Source organism: Columba livia, chromosome 3 (genome assembly GCF_036013475.1).
Source record: "Columba livia isolate bColLiv1 breed racing homer chromosome 3, bColLiv1.pat.W.v2, whole genome shotgun sequence".
NCBI lineage: Eukaryota > Metazoa > Chordata > Aves > Columbiformes > Columbidae > Columba > Columba livia.
The window spans coordinates 70,535,369-70,552,904 of record NC_088604.1 but is presented as its reverse complement, the minus strand read 5'-3'; the positions used below and the strand labels follow the sequence as shown (position 1 = coordinate 70,552,904).

Genomic DNA, 17,536 nt, shown 5'->3' with positions numbered 1-17,536 from the left:
TAAACCCACTCACTTTTCTGGCAACTACCCCACTTTTCCTTGTTCACCTAAGTGTTACAAATCCTTTGGGAAACTTCCTTCTTCAGCTCCATTTCAACCTGGTTATTAACGGAAGAAGAGGTCAGAGTGCACATGTGACACCCTGGGAAGCTCTGTGACATCCCAGGCACACGATGATGATGGCTTCCCAGTGGCAGTGCGAAGACATTGGGCTGGAAACAAGAAAATCTTGCTCAGGTATAAGCTATTAATTGGTGAAAAAATCCCGGCACAGTCAGTGGTTCCAGCTTGCTGTAGAGTGGCAGTCTGGCTTCCAGAAGAACAGCTCCCTGAGGGGGTTAAAAAATGACAGTGAAGACTTACCTTTGACTTTTCCTTCACTCTCTGGGAGGGCATCCCAGGATGCTGCTACAGAGGTTGGTTTCCCCTTCAGTGGCCAAACATCCAAATTTTCAGGTGCACTGGAAGGAGCTGTGAAATAGCCATATGCAGAAGAAGCAAGTAAGAAGAGCTGACCTATACAGCAAATACCTTTTGCTCCTCCTCCTCGTAGCAGAAATTCCTGTAAAGTCATTTCAAAGATAAATGTGAAGCACACATATGGCTCAGGTCCCTGCGTGCCTGTATTACACCTCTGTATGAGACTTCTGTCATGAAATTTTATTCCATACTTTTAGGAACAGGCTGTCTGCACGAGACTGCTACTGTCACTCAGCTCAAATGACATGGTGATTCGGTTGTTATGGACCACTTCCCTCTGCAAAAGGGGCTCCATATCTTCTCCATGGTGGAGGTAGGATTTAAATTTGCTGCTCACAGAGGACAGCAGTCAGGCCGCTCCTCCCAAAAGAAGGGGCATGCCCAGCTGCAGGGGTCCAAGCTGCTGACCCATGCCCCAGAAATACCCAAACCATCTCCCTGTTCCCACCAAACTAGAGCAACCCTGGTGTGCTGGCCAGGGCACTGCTGCAAGGACACAGGCAGAAGGACTGAGGCTCTTCCCATGTCCCCAGCCCTCTTCTGCCTCAGGCAAACACTTATTCTGGCTTTCCTCAAGTCAGCCCTATCTCACAGCTTAAACCCTAAGACTTGTGTCACCCCAAGGACCTTTTGAATACATACCCGCCTCTGGGGTCCGTTGGTAAACGGACACACTCCATTTGCCTTCCTTTTCTCCTTCCAAGATTTGGACAGCAAACTCATACATGGTGTCAGGCAGCAGATTCTCCACCAGTGCCCGCCGGTTGGACACCTGTTTGTAATCCCACCTTGCTGATTCCCCCTTTTCCCGATAGCGAACACTGTATTGTCTGGGATTAGAAACACACAAAAATAAAAATTCAGCTGTTGAAACCTAGAATTAACAGAATCAGAGAGAGATGGGGCTGCTTTCTGCTTGGCAAGCCTGCTGGGGCTTACTGGGGAAACTACCAAAACGCAAACAACAAAGTACCACCACCACCATAAGCCAGCACCTTGCAAGCATCTGCCTTCCTCTAATGGACTCTGACTGCCTTTGCTCCAAGGGTCGATTCATCTTTCCAGCCTCTTACTCAAAACACCTTCTCCTTGCGGGGAAACCACAGGGATTTCTGAACCAAGCCAGGCAACCTGGGGGATTCTACACCACCATCCCACCACCCTACGGCTGTGAGCGTGGCTGGATGACTGAGAGCCCCTCGCTCCCAGAGCAGTGCTGGCAGCTCGGTTCCCATGTGTCTGCCCAGATAATCGCTTCCACAATGAAACCAAAAACATCTGAAATTTCCACTTCTCCTGCTGAGCCCCTTGGGGTGATTCAGTCCCACATTGCACAGCCCTTCACTCTTCCCATACTGAACAACACAATCCAGCACTTCCAGACCTCTGGCAATTTCCAGCCTGTTTCTCTGTTTATTTTGGTCTCCAACTGCTGTGACATGCTGCTGCAAGCCAAGCTCTCTCCCCCTCACAGGAGACCCCAGCCTGCTCAGTAGATGGCACGGTCACAGATGGGTGTCTTTCCCATTGCAGGAAGATGCTTCCTTCACTTGCAGTTTGATTGTCTTGAAGGTGTAGTCTATTCTGACAACTCTCTGCCTCTCTGCAGTCCATGCCCCATCCCCAGAACTTCTTTACCCATGCACGCATGGGGGTTTGCAGACCATGGTGATATACCAACATTTGAATAGCAAAAAAAAACCTGGTTGGTACTGACAACATTCGGAAGAGACCTAAACCCCTGTAGCTCAGTACTTACACAGACTTCTATATACTAGAGACCAGGGCGTAGAGAGGTCAGGAGGGTATATCACCCCACACCCAAACGTCAGGTTTCTAACGGCTTCTCTGAAGCATCCCCTATCAGCCGCTGCCATAGGTAAGGATATGCAAATTCCTACACTCTAAGCTAAATTTTTCTCCAAACCAACTGTAATTAAATAAACAAATACAAAAGTAATCCACAGTGCATTGGTAGCAGTTTGCCTTCAGTATGCATTCAGAAAGAAAACACAGGGGTAACTACCTATTTGCTGCAACCTTTTGTTTTTCATATAGTGGGTCTGTCCAAGCAACGAGCACAGACTGAGAGGACATAACTCGAACAGTTATGTCTTGTGCCACCTCCACTTCTTCCTCCTCTGAAATGGCAAAACAAAATAACATATCAATAACAATATCGGAGTTCTCATAAAAAAACAATTACTGTCTTCAACTGATATTATAATACACACACAGCACAGATGAATAACATATACAGCGGTAGCGGAAAACCAGGTACATTGGTTACTGATAGTACCCTATGGAAACATCATTTCTTCTGTTAGTTGTCCACTTACAAGACCAGAGTACAAATATGTTCTACAGTCCTTAAATATTCTATCAGTTGCCAAACTCTTACTTACAGTGAATGCCTCATTAACATACTGACATTCATCATGTTTGACAAACTCACTACCAGAATTGCCTGGAGAGCAGAAATTTCACCATATGAAAAATCTTGATATTTTAAAATTTTGTTTCATTTTGAAGGGAAATAAAACCACGGACTGTCCAAAATTCTTCACAATGCAGAATTCTTGCATATTTTACATTTTTGAGTGCTTCAAACACATTATTTTAATTCAGTTTTCCCATTTTAATGGTAAATAAGGCAACATTCTAAAGAAAAAAATAAAATAACTGACATGGGTTGTTCTGACATATCAGAATTTATTTTCCAAATAATTTACAAAACTTTGAAGTTAAGTAAAACTAATTTGATTTTTTAAGGTTTTTAATTTTTATGAGACTCATTTTTCTATCTTTCCATCAATTTTTCAAATGTAGCCTACCTACCACCCCATGAAAGACTTCTTACTCTTCCTATTAGTGCCAGAGCATCCATTCCCAAGCCTCCCAGAGGCACAGAATGCATCAAGTGCAACTTTCCAGTCCAAGTTTCACAGAAGAGTAACGCTGGAAAAATGTTGATGTCTCAGGGAAGGAAAAAGGCCAGCAAACTCCAGAGTATGATTTCATTCTCTAGGGATCTTACTGATATGTGACTGAAGTCCAGGAAAAGATTGCCATTCTCTGCAGGGGTTCGCACGTTACCAAGAATCCCAGCCCTGCCTGCACAGAAGGCAGGCAGCAGGGAAGCACATTTCACTTCTTCCAATCAGATGTTTAATGTAGAGGGTTCTCTTCCAAGTTTTCCAAGCCAAACAGCTACTACTCAAAGTGGCTGAGGGGACCCATCTACTACTCTCAAGTGGCTTAGGGGAGCTATTCACAAAGTTTCGCAATGCGAGCACTTGAGGAGAGAAAGTGAGCATGAGAAGTGGATGGCATGGTCTTCCCAGAGAAGGTGTGAGGTGGGGTTTCAATACACCACGGTTCCTAGTTCTGACCAAGGTGTTATCCATCACCATCAAAATATCCGAAATGCTCTGCCACCCCCATGGCATCTCATCACAATGTGAGGGGGTGAGAAAGCTGGCATGGAGATGACTCAGAATCTCACTCATCCTTTTTAACCTTGGCAGCAGTATGTTATGCCTTCTTTCCAAAAGAAAGTGAAAACTTATGCTGGCCAGGCTTAGTCTTCTGAAAATCAACCCTTCAGAAAAAGGGGTGGAGATCTGACAAGAACGTATACTGTTGTGGAGGTCCTGGCTTCAATTTGACCAAATCTTCTCATGTGGTTACTGCAGTACATAACATCTGCCAATAGCTATTGAGGAAGAGATTAAAAAACAAAACAAAAAAACCCAACAACAGAAACCCAGCCAACTATGTTGCAGAGTTGTATCACTTTATTAATCCTGCTTGAATTAGAGAAGCAATCAGCTATCCACCAAGCTCTTTAACACATAAAGAAAAACTTAGCAGCTCTAGCACCAAAAGCCTTACAGTCTAAAAGTCACAACTCTATCTCCATGAATTGACAGCAGATGTGAAAGAAACATACCTGTGACTTTTCTCTTAGTTAAAGATGACCTATAGACAGGTTGGCTCCGTCCTTGGGAGCTCCTCGATGGCAGTGAAACCACATGAACTGATTCAGAGGCTGTGCATGAAGGAACAAAAAAGAGGCTTTCCTGTAACCTTTCTTCATTGCAAAAAAAAGGGCATGTCATTTCAGGCAGAACTCTGGTTTATTCTTTACCGAGATACAAAAGTAGAAGCTTCCTTGAAAGGTTGTTTATTAAGATACATGGCATTTATGTCAGAGGTTTCAATATACATACAGTTTAGAACAGTAAAGTTGGTGTTTTAGAAGCACGAAAGCAAATTATTAACACGAAAAAAACCCACATTAAAAGAGTCCTATATTCAGCTTCGAGCTACTCTCTAGATAATTTCACTATTTAAAAAAAACATTTGTTCCCCTCTTTTAAAAAGCATAGTTTAAAAGCAATGAAAAGAAGTAGATGCTTCAAACCATGTTAGCCAGTATTTCTCATCAAGGTTAAGCACAGTACTGAACTCCCACTAAGTCCAAGACAAGATTTCCGTCAACGTCTGTGCTGCCTGGCCAGTCTCTCAGCCTGCACAGCAGCAGCACATGCTGGGCATCAGGCGAATGGAGAAGCATCCTCCACACGCACCTGTCTCAGCCCTGGCGCCTCGGCACAGGTGCCAGAGCAGCCCCTCGATGAGCGGTGTGCAGAAAGATGAAGAAAGGGGGGAGATACTAGAGAAGCGATGAGAAGTTAAGAGATTCTTGTTGTAAAAAGGTGGAATAACTTAAAAAGGAGACTGGGAAATTCTCTCTCTTCAGATAAACAGAGATAAAGATGTGCATTTAATACAAAACCCACAAAGTAGAGGGTGTAATAGACATTTACATTGCAAAGACAGGAATTCTGGCAGCCATGTGTGATTTTGGAACTGTCACCCATTTTGTAACCCACGATCAGACCATCTGTGGGATGGGCTTCCAGCTTAGACGAAAGATTTTAAAAGAAAGAAGCCTAACCTCGAGCAAACACACCCAAACAACAAGTTGCAGCTCAGGCTTGCAGGAAGAGGACCAAGGTACAGCTTGTGAGTGCAGACCCAGTGCCTGCTGGGGCTAGAGGAGCTCAGGCAGCAGGACAGAGACAGATCAGCCACAACACAGGCAAGTGACACAAGTATCCCAAAAGGAAAGCCTCAGCCCCTGGGAAAATAAAACTGTTGCAAACCTCATTGATATGATTTGATGGAAAATCTTTTAAATAAAGGGCATGGGATCTAGGACACAAGTACAAACCATCACAGCATGGCAGGGGAGCACAGAAGATGCCAACCTGACTTGGGAGTACTTGGTGACCAGGGCCTCATGAAGGAACTGGGCATAACACTGACACACAAGTGTAACAGTCTAGTATGGAGCCCAGGAAAGGTTTAATGGTAAACATGGATACATTGAATTAAAGTAATATTTTTTTCTCCGCTGGCCTGAAATAATGTGGGGGCACAAAGTGTAAGAAGAAGTCAAGAAACAATGAGCTTAAGAGTGGCCCCACCACATGCAAGGAGAATCTGAGCTGTGCTGCTTCTCCCCTGCCTTTCCCCACACTATTAATATGAGTAACTCACATGTGGTGTTTCTTAAACACAACATGAAGTTCTGCTACACTTTCTACCCTGGTCATCATATTTTTCTGTTAAGAACATGTTACACAATGCAATTATAGGGAGCATTTTCATTTATAGGAAGAAGTCATTCTGATGGGTACAATAACACGTGATCTGTGATTCCCTGGCAGACACAGGGGATGACAGAAGTGTGCTTGCTCAGCTAGATGGGACCAGGGAAATGTGACTCACCTAGTTTTCTCGCTTCCTGGTTTTGTCGCTCCTGCAGCAGCGGGGCGTAGCTCATCCTTCGGCTGCTCTCTCCATACCCACGAGGGTAACCTTGGGATCTGCTGCGTGGACCCCTGAAGCCTGCTCCATAAGGTGGCCTCCACCGAAAAGATACCTTGCCATCTGGAGACTGGGCGTGCACTCTCAGAGGTCTGTTTGGCATGTCCTTATCTTCAAAAAATAAGCAAACACACAAAACCCATCACCGTTATTATGAATTATGTGATGTATAGCAGTCCACGTATGGCTGTTGAAAGTACATCTATTAAATTACATCTGAATAAAGGGTACAATTTTATGGTTTTTAAGTTTTGCTATAAAACCCAACTGCAGTAACAAATTTTCCAAGTGGGATGCACAATACTCAATAGTGTCTTTTCCCAGGCTCTTCAGACAGGCTGGTGCAAGACACTGAAAGTGAAAACATACCGTAATACAAGAACTCCTGACAGAAACTGGGGATGACTTGTAGCTTTTCTGTTTAATCTTCTCCTTTTCTTGTTGTTGTTTTTAAATCCCCTTTCCCTTGTGCGGGCACACCAGTACATTATTTTTTTGGCAAGTGCTGAAGGTCAGTGTCAAATGAAGCACAGAACTGTTTCACTATTTTTAAACTTTCTTTTAGAAAATACTCTACATTAAATGCAGGTTCTCCTAAATCCATCACTAACGGTTCTGCTCTCTGACAGCCTCATATTTGACAGTTCTGCTCTGCACGTGCTTCAACTTTTCACTTCCCAAACTCCCATTACATGATCCCTTGAGCATCCAGCACTGTAACAGGTACCGTATGTGAGTCATTTATTTTTACATTTGCTGGCAAGTTAGCAGCGTTCTTTTAAGAAGTGACACTGATGCAAGGATTGCTCAAGCAATCAGTTTTTGTGGCATTCTCCATTGTACATGACCTGCACCATGCTACTGCGCTGGCTGCAAGCAGAGCAGCCAGAAACAGCAAGAAGAAGGGTGCTGGCAGCACCAGCCAGGACTGAGATCTCCCACAGCTGCAGTGATTTTTTGCCTCTTATGTTTCATATTTCACTCTCCAAGTAGGACTCTCTTCACCTCTTCTAGCAATACCATTCCACCGAGAGCAAGGCTGCATGAATTTGCCAGCACAGAGGTTACACACTGTATTTAAACCCTCTCACTCCCTGGCTAAGCTGTTTTTTGCAACCACAGTGATGTCAAGAGAACAAGAGACTGGGACAGAAGCAGCTGCCAGCCACAGAGACCTGGACAGACAATGAAAGACAGGGCAACAAAGTACCCCTGTCAGAGCAATAGTGAGATCCTATTTCCAGCTCCAGTTCAGGAGTTCGTATTTATTCCTGACAGCACTTAAACATGTTACTTTAAGTATGTATTGATGCCTGCATGTCCCTATGTACACCGAAAACAGGTTCTTTTCCAATATTTCTGCCTAGTGACAGCTTCTATAACCAAGTTGTTCACTAGGTCTTTATCTGCTGACAAGGTTGCATCTTATGACCGTCCAATAAATGTTCTTCTATTAAATTACCCTTTGGAAGGGACCATAATGACTCTCAAAGCTGTTTGCAGAGCTCCTCTTGAAATCCCTGTGAGAAATGCAAGGCTTCAGTGCTGATGAGGCATACAACACATGCAGAGAACAGCACACCCCCAGTAAACCCTGCTTTTCTACTGAAACACTGGGTAACAGCTCAGTGTGATTAACCTTGCCTTTTTATTTTGCCTATAGAGAGACATATCACCAGTTTAAACACATGGACTTTAACAGCTTCTCTCTTCTGGCTGCTCCTCACCATCCCAGCAAAACAAAACAGCTATAAAACCAGATTAATCAGCCCAGTCAGCCAGTTTTACAGATTCTTTGTGTTGCCAAAGAAGAGTACACTAGTTGGATCACAGCAATGGATTTGGTCCTAAGCATTTAACAAACAATAAAATGCTTTCTGCTATACAATAAATACGGTTGCTTTCATGAAACTCCCTGACCACTTTTCAAGGAACTTTCTCAGTCATGCACTCTATTAAAAAAAACACCTGCTCTCACACACTTTCTTTTTCTTGCTCTCCTGAGCAGTTGCTCAGCACAGATTTTCAAAGCCCATTAGTCACTGATCATGTAGGCTCACAGTCTTCATTCACGGTACCACCACGGAGAACTGAAAGAGAGCAAAATTCAAGTTGGAAGAGACTCTTATCCAACCTCCTGTTCAGACTATCTCCAACACTGCACGATCATAGATCATCGACTCCAACAGTTAACCTAATGCTGTCATTAAACCATGTCCCTAAGAACTTCATCTACATGTCTTCTAAACACCTCCAGGGTTGGTGACTCCACCACTTCCCTGGGCAGTCTGTTCCAATGCTTGACAACCCTTTTGGTGAAGCAATTTTTCCTAATGTCCAATCTAAACCTTTCCTAGTGCAACTTGAGGCCATTTCTTCTTGTCCTATTGCTTGTTATTTGGGAGAAGAGATCAACATCCACCTCACTACAACCTCCTTTCAGGTAGTTGTAGAGAGTGATAAGGTTTCCCATCAGCCTCCTTTTCTCCAGGCTAAACAACCGCAGCTCCCTCAGTTGTTCCGTATAAGGCTTGTGCTCCAGACCCTTCACCAGCTTCAATGAACTCTTTCACAACAGTCTAAACTTGGGCACATTGCCTGAATCACCAGCGGAAGATGGCTCTAACAGGTCCCCAGACAAGATTTTGGATCAGAATGAAAGCTGCACAGTTGACAGCTATTACAGTGCCTGTGGTTTCTTCCATCAGAGACAGCAGATATAACCTTTATAAAAGCGCACGGGACTGCAGCTGTCTGTTCCCCATTTAACGCCTACTCTGGCACACCAGGAACTCAAATGGATTTCAACAAACTCTGAATGAGGTCTCAAATCAGTAGCAATGAAAAAGCGAAGTCTTCAGATGCATTCACTCCCGATGCCTTTTTTCCTAATAAATTTTGGGAACAGCTACCAAGTGTTTGATTGAACTGAAGGCTGATTCTTCCCCACCTTCCCACTATTAGTGCCTGTTAATACCACTAAGTTTTTCACTTTTGGTTCCAAAACTGATTTAACAGTTTTCTAGACCTCCACTCTGGCCAAATTAAATCAACCAGTAAAGATCTTCAGACTTCATCTAAAAAGCTACCTGAAATAAAAATAAAATAAAATATTTTTTTATGTTCTGGAAAATGAGAAAGTGTTACTCTCTTGTGTTCTCTTCTGTGTAGACATGCAACATTACCTACAGCTGCAGGAATTTGTATACAGTATCTTGGCCCCCAAAATGCAAGGCTGATTAAAGCCTCGGTATTGACTTTTTGCAGCTGAAAAGTCCACTGGTGTTGCCAAAAGTCCTGTGCGTGTCAGGACTGTGAGAGAACATTTTACAAATTATGTAAGCCCAGAGCATGAGGTCTAAGCTGAGGGCAAAACATCCTCTAAACAACCACACAAGGAGGCAGCTTGCACTTGCCAAATCACACAAATTCTTCAGAGGGCCTCATCAATTATCTAGCAAAGGAAAACACAAAATAACTCCAGAAGAAAAGGGAAGTACCGACCCCTAGTAATCAATCTATAGCTGTGGGGGGAAATATCCCAAGCAACTCAAACCCATTAAGACATAAGTGCAAAAAAGTAGTTGAAATATGAGGTCACAAAAAATCAAGCGCTTCAATTTACCACCACAAGCGTAGGTACAAAATATTTGCTTTTTCCTTCCCTAGTCAGCAAAAACTTTTCTGCATTTTCCTTCCATGTGCCATTACTCCAGGACTGGAAAACTGGACCTATAAAATGTGGTCTGCTGCTGAGAGGACACATATTTGGCATAGTCATATAGTCTATAAACATCTACCAACCTCTCTTTTCACTTCAGGCAGAAATTTGGGAGGCTAAGCACAGTGACCCAGCCATGGGCAAAGTAACAGCTAGAATAGAAAAGCTGTAGCTGCTTAGAGACAATGAACTCATCAGAAAGTGATCAACTGCCTTCGTTAGAAAAGGCCAAAAATGCCAGCTGGCAAATGAAATCCTGTCATGGGCAACTTGACCAGAAAACTTCACAGTCTGAAATGCCACAGCAGACTGGTGAGATTTTTTTGCTTATTTCATAGTGTTGGGTTTGTTTGTTTTATATTATTATTATTTTTTTAAATTAAGTTCTAGTCATCAAATGAGACTGACTGACTTTGTACCTTGGATTTGAGACTACTGCTGCTTTACCAGACAAAACAGTATGGGAGATTAAACAAAATGTGCCAAACTGCTCAGTTCATTCACCCTCCTTGAAGAGCAGATCCTTGTCTTAAGAAGTCCTTAAGTGTTCCTTAAGCACAACCAATTGTACTCTGAGATAATAACCTTGCACCACTGCCAATCTGCAAGAGTAACCCAGTTGCAGAGCTGAACAACTCAGTTTCTGAACAACCTGTAGCTGCCTTCCCCAAACCCATCACTAGGGCTAGAAAAGTATCTCAGCCAGCTGTTGTTCCCAGATATCTGAGCTATTTCTTTGGAATATAACATTCCTGCATAACATGCACTCTCATAAGTGTCTGAGCCCTAACACCATGAAGATATCACATGTACTTGTAGCAAAAAAAAAAAAAAAAAAAGATAGTGAATAAACAAGTAGAAAAAAGAGGCATTACATTTTGATTTTTCAGCTGGCAACTCTGAAATTAATTCCATTTGTGATGTAAGACCCTTTGTAAAACATCAGCACTCCTAAAACCTATTGCGCTGGGCTCTCCTAAGTGCAACTGCTTGAGTGGTCACGCTCAGGTTCATGGCACACATGGCAAGCACATCCTAGGGAACTTCTACAATTGCCCTTGTTTGGCAGCTTCTGAAACAAGACAGACATCTGCCCCGGGGTGCAGAAAAAACAAGGGACACCTACCCTGCAGGAGACACCAGGGAAGCCAGGAGGTAAAGCCCTACACTCAGGTGGATGTGTCCATGTACCAAGGGCTGTATCATGGACAGCCCTCTGCCAGGAAAAGGAGTTTATTGTTTTCAGAAATACTTTGCAACTTGATCACCCATCCCTTCTTCATGCCTGCATTGGGCGTTGTTTTCCGCATGGTGCTCAACCATCCTGCAGCAGGTAAATCACTTTGTGTCTTGGCTTTAAGGGTTGGGACAATTTCGATACATCCTCTTATTTTTTTCTCCTGATTTGAAACAGATTATGAAACAGAGTGTATTAGAAAGAGAAGAAAGCAGAGCTTTACTAGCAGTCAGGCGTCTAAAGCTCTGTAGTCCTTTGTGCTACTCAAGGCTTTCAATCCAGTTGTTAATTCATGAACAGGAAAAGAGAAATTATATTTTACCACGACTGACAGGCACAAGGGAAAGAGAACATCCCACCTTTCTCATCCAGCAATCCACACAGCTGTGGCTGCTTTGCTCCTTGCCTTCACATACTCTCACTGCTACCTACCTGCACAGAGCTATCCCAAAGCCACATCAGCAGAAACATTAAGAAGAAAGAGGACAGACAAAATACCACAGGAAGATACTTGTTTTCCACTCAAAAATTAATGTACCGTGTCACTTTGGCAAAGCATTACTGGATTTTTTTTTTTTTCAAGTAGACGGTTTGATCCAAGCTCTGTTGAGAAAATGGGAGTAATTCCACCAGCTTCAGTGACGGCTGGATGGGGGCCACCCTGAGAAGAGTTTACTCTGCAAAGATATTTCCTGCAGTTGGTGAGCCAGTCCAAGCAGTGCTGATGTGGCCCTCTGAACCGAGATCTGCTGACTGCTCTGACTCCAGAAGACTCTGGGCTCGATGATTTACTTCAGAGCAACAGTGGCACAGAGCACAGTGCTAGGTCTAGCGGGGCTCTTTGCAGCATTGCAGCAGTTAAAACCTGCAAAAGCACGTATACGATTAGAGAAAGCAGGACTGAAATGGGAGAACAAATCTACTGCGTTGGTAGGTCCCCTAGCATTTTATAATACACTCAACCTTGTCCCTCTGTGGGCTGATCATCTTTTTTAATGCCACTAATTTATACACTCAGCATCAGATCTCCTGGTATCGAGCCAATCAGTTAAAGCAGTGGAGACAAGTGGCACATAAATCCTTTGTTTCTTGCAGGAAAAAAAAAAAGCTCAGCACATTTCCACACACTCCTGCTTGGCGCAGAAAGCAGGGACTGGAACGGTTTAGTTCCTGCAAAGCACAATGGAAAGTGTGCCATAATTCACCAGGCTCCAGCCAACAGTTTTGGGCAGAGGACCAGTATCCAACGGTAATGTCTGATTTAAGCAAAGCCATTATTCTACCTCTGTAGAGGAGTGACCTGGCTTCCAAAGGACATACATTAAATTGACGGCATCAACAGAAGTTTCCAGTGCTCCCTTTGAAGAGTCCTCTGAATGCAAAGTACAGTAGGACTAGGGCATTTTCCAAATTTAGCAATGTATTTCTACATGTTTAATGCCTTTATTTTGACTTAAGAACAACCGACAGTGAGTTCTTGAAGGCTTCACATTCTCCTGCTGACATCCACGCACAAGTTTTCTTCTGTATCAGTGCCCTTTGAAGGAAGCCCACCGAGCTTGGGATACCCTTCTCTCTCACATCCACTGCCTTTGGACACCTCCTGTCTGGGCTTCTCCAGTGACCAAACCACCATGGTGGTAACAAAGCCCAGCAGCCCTGAAGAAGCTGTGAGAGCATGCCACAGCACTGGCCATGGTCTGCAAGCATCCATCTGGGATGTTGTTCAACACCTGTCTCTTCACTGAGTTGGAGGAAAGGTGTTAATGGAGGGATATCACCTTTAGGGTTCCTTGCGGGGACAGAACAGGCAAAATCAGCCGGCAAGGGTGCGGGAATGCCCTGACTGTGGCTGGCCTCACCACAGGACTAAGCTGGGTGGGTTAAGAAGCACTTCTGATGTTGGGACCAGAGGGCAAAGTGGTCACAACAAGTTTGTTTCAAAATACTTTCCATTGTAGATCCCCTTCTCACACCCCAGCCCAGGTCCATTTATCCCACGCATGGCAGAGCAAACATGTTCAAAGTCAAAACCAGTCTGTGTCCTGCTCTGCAGGCTTCACATCTCCATTGTCAAACACATGCACTGAAATGAGACATTTTTCTCATGGCTCTACATCAGTAAGCCTGGAGGACAAGACAGAAGACTGGCAAGTGATACAGCTCTGTGGGATGCCAGGGAATCTGTAGGGACCACAGCTTAATCCCTGCCTTTCCTGACAAATCCAAAACAATAGATATACAGACTTTTACTATGATAGTATCTAACAGCAAAAAATATTCCAAATACTATTGCAGACCGTGAAAAAGAGCCTGGTAGCTGGTCCGTAAATCATAATAACAATTTAAGATTTACCCTTGACTGACTTTTTACTTAACTAACCAACCACATGAACAGGCTTCGCTGCAGGAACACTGCAGGCTGTTCCCTCTAATGCAGGTGGAGGACTTGACACTTCCAGCTCCTCTGGGACAGACTTCAGCCTTGGGGATAAGACTACAGCTTTAACTTCAAGTTTCCTGAATTTCTATTGTTTAAGGCTTTTTAACACTAATATTTATGAGAAATAATATGTAAATAAAATAATAAAGACATTCAAGTAACATGCATATGCTGGCAGGCTTAACAAGTATCTCCTGAGAAATTACCAGCAGTCTTCTACTCTCCATAACACACACACTTCCTTAGGTCTTCTAGGTAACGCAGTGTATTCAGGAAATCACAAAATTATATTTCCTTTTCGTATTATCTACTGACAGTAAGTTTGACAGATGCCCTATTTGTTGTATAAAATCCTAAGTCTTCTCATGGGTTCTAAAAATACAGTTTTCCACTTAAAGAGTTGATTCTCTCCTTTGTGTTGTACAGGAGTAGTTAAATATAAATTATTTCATTATCCTCTTTATAGTATCTGCTATTGCTGACACTAACCCTCTTCCTTTCTTTACTTGGCAAGTTTTTGGGAGATTTGCCCTTTTTCCCCAGAAATTTTTTGCTTAAAGATTAGTATTTTCTGGGCTTACTGAAGGTGGTCTATATATCAAGATGAACATGATTGACTCACGATTAGCTATTAATACAAGCACCTCCCTGAGCTAGCAGAACAAAGCTGGATCCCAAGGGAGAAGCACAGAAGGTGCCAGATTGCTATTCTCTATTATTCCCTACAGAGACCTGGAACTGACTTACACATTATAACAGAGAAGTCACTCCTTTCCACTGATTTATTGGGTTTTAACTGTCTGTCTGTCTGCCCTCCCTGAAGACTGTGCCCTTGGTATCTTGCTCCCAACCACAAAATTGGTCACTTAGCTATACTTGTGTATTTATACAGCCAAAAACTTGAAACTACAAGAAGAAATCAGTGCTCATGTTGTTCATCAGGAGGAACAGGCACTACAAAGAACAGCAGCTTCAAAAGAATGATGGGTACAGTCACTGCAACCACACGTGAGGCAGAAACAACACATATCTGGTTTGCACACTCTTTGGCAGGATGTCCTCCTCTTGTTAGTTGCCATGAGGACAGAAGGACAGAGGTGCCTTCTAAACCTGCTGTCTTGCAGGTCTGTCTTGTTGGCTTGAACTGTCATTGCAGGATTGTTTTCTTTGACATAATTATGTTACCATAGCATGTATTTTTCATTTATGATCATCACATGGAGACTGACATTAGTCTCACAAGCACTTAAAAATATCCCCCACCACATGAATTTGAGTTCTTTGACTTGAGTTCATTCAAAGCTCTTTGATGCACTCTCAGCTGAAACCCTGGTAGCACCTTCAGTCTCCAGCTTATTTGGAAACCTATTACCACTCTGGAGGAAGAGGCATCAAGTCATTGCTCCTTCAGGTCCATTGAGACAACAAAAAAACCAACCCAACAGTCCAAAAGAACTAAGCTGGAGGGTCAGGAGCTCTCCTGGCCGCACAGCTCCAGTCCCCAGGGCTCCCCACTGTCACCCACACAACGTGCACAGCCCAGGCTCCAAAACACATGGTTTACATCAGGCCACCACTTCAGTTCCTGGAGAACTCCAGCCCACTGTTCGACTCGGCAGCCACTTCTGGGAGAATGAAACATGAAACCCATTCTAGCACCAGGCTTCCTGAAAACTTCCAAGCATAAGGCAGTGAGATGGATATGGATGGATACAGCATATACTGTAAAATCAAGTATGGTCCATAGAGCTGTAACCCTTCTATAAAACCTTCAATTGCTAAGAGAAAATGGAGCAAAATTTAGCGAAGAATGTACTTTGTATGTCGTAAAAACTTTAATTGTTCTCCACTCGCTAATAAACAAAAAATGGAAAAAGCTGAACATTTGGCAGACCCATTTCAGAAGTGTTTTTAAAACCGGCTACTTCAAAAGCAGCATTGAAAACTGGCTTTTTAACCTGCCACTTGAACTATCCCTTTTTCTAGATACATCTTATTGGTGTTGCTGTGCTTTTCTTGCTAGAACTGCTCTTTCTAATTTTCCTTTGGGTTCTCTTCACTGTATCTTTCAAGGTACTGATACTTTAGCTTGCTTATATTTGAAGTACTTGAAGTTCTTCATCTGGAAAAAAACAACTTTACTTTGGTGTATTGTTCTCTTTGACATGGCTCAACCACATTAGCCAGACATATTGCCGAAGGATTTGTCTTCCTGTGCAGGACATAGCCCAAATGACTCTGACTGCTTCGAGAGAGTCCAGTCACAGGATGAGAGCACAAATGGATTAGATGGCACCATCAGCAGAATTAGGCTCACAGCCTTTAAGCTTTTGATAACAAATCAATGTCAAATCTATAATATTTGAGTGAGTTTCAAATGTATATGCAGGTATCCTTTCAATATTTGTTTACCAACTTTAAGTCTAACCTTTTCTGGGCTTAAAAATGGAAAGGGGTAGGGAGAGACTGGACCTCTGTGGTACTCCTGGTTTGACCCAAAGCTCCCTGGCTTCAATGGGAACCCGTCCTTTATCATGCTGGTCACTGGTAATTTGGTTTGCAAGAAGGAGGACTGACTGATTTAACAGAAAAGCAAGTTTATAGCAAAGCTAACCTATTGCTTTTACACCATCCATACGACAAAGAGGAATAGCATGAGCTGCCAATGGGCCTGATAAAGCTATTGATCCCAGCTGATTGCTCCACACACATCCCTTCAATCCATTAGCCTCACGAAGGAGGGAATATTAGTGCTTCTCCCATGAGATGCACCTAAGGTTTCTCAGTGCTGACATTGCATCTCTGCACAGGACTCTTGGCTGTCTCAGCTGGCAGCTCCTGTGATGCTCAGACCTTTCCTAGTGGGCATGAAACTCACATTCCTTGGCTTTGTTGGATATTCAACTGCAGAAATAGCACAAATATTGACTTACAACATCTTAAACCTCATTTCTGAGATAAATCAGAGCCTAAGGGCACTTCAAGTGGTGAAGTCTGAATTTAATCTGACTGCAGTCACAAATATGACAAAAGCACAGGATAAAGCTAACTGAGCTTGTTTTCCTCTAGATAACCCTTACATAGGCTGTTCTCTAGCCTGAGTCAGAAGTTTAGTGATGAGAAGGAAACTTGCCTGAGAAAATCAGAATGTGAACAGTGCAACTCATGCTGTGACAAGACATTGTCTGGAACAAAATGAACCCCTTCAAAGCTTGCGTCTTTCCACTCTGTGTTCATGACTGTAGACTCCATGTTATTTTCACTTCCAATTTGTTCTTGTTTTCATATTCACATTCTTTATTTACTCAAAAGTGAGGTAATTTCTGTGTTTCTGCCAGTCTAAAATGAAGCATACAGTACCTCAAAACCATGATGGAAAAGTAAACAGCAAACATAACATTGCCACAAAGCTACCAGACCTACAATTTTGGTTAGTCGCCTCTTTAAAACCAGGGCCACCTAACTCATACTGCTTTTTAATGCATGTTTTGCTGTCAAATCAGGCATTGAAAACACACCATCCATTAAAGAGAAGAGGTGGACACCACAGAAATCTGTCACACAGTGCTGAATACTTGGAAGCCACATGTCTGCCAGAACATCCCTGACTTCCACCTGCATGTGTGCACCATCCTTACACACTTCTTACAGCTGCCTCTACAAACCCCAGATCCTTTAACTGTGTTGGCCCTGGATGCACAGTTTAATCAATGTTAAAGCAGCCTGATGGTATCACAAGAGGTAACACTTCCGTTAG

General features: G+C 43.2%; 1 protein-coding gene across 2 annotated transcripts in view; it reads right to left on the bottom strand.

Annotated features, from left to right (window-relative positions):
- FNDC1 (fibronectin type III domain containing 1) overlaps positions 1-17,536 on the bottom strand; it is a 68,061-nt gene that overhangs the window by 35,775 nt on the left and 14,750 nt on the right. For both annotated transcript variants that reach the window (XM_065057538.1, XM_065057537.1), the window contains exons 2-6: positions 6,280-6,489; positions 4,433-4,531; positions 2,507-2,621; positions 1,123-1,310; positions 364-471 (exon numbers count right to left, since the gene is read on the bottom strand). In XM_065057538.1, coding sequence (XP_064913610.1) covers positions 364-471; positions 1,123-1,310; positions 2,507-2,621; positions 4,433-4,531; positions 6,280-6,489 — 720 coding nt within the window. The remainder of the gene's footprint in view (positions 1-363; positions 472-1,122; positions 1,311-2,506; positions 2,622-4,432; positions 4,532-6,279; positions 6,490-17,536) is intronic.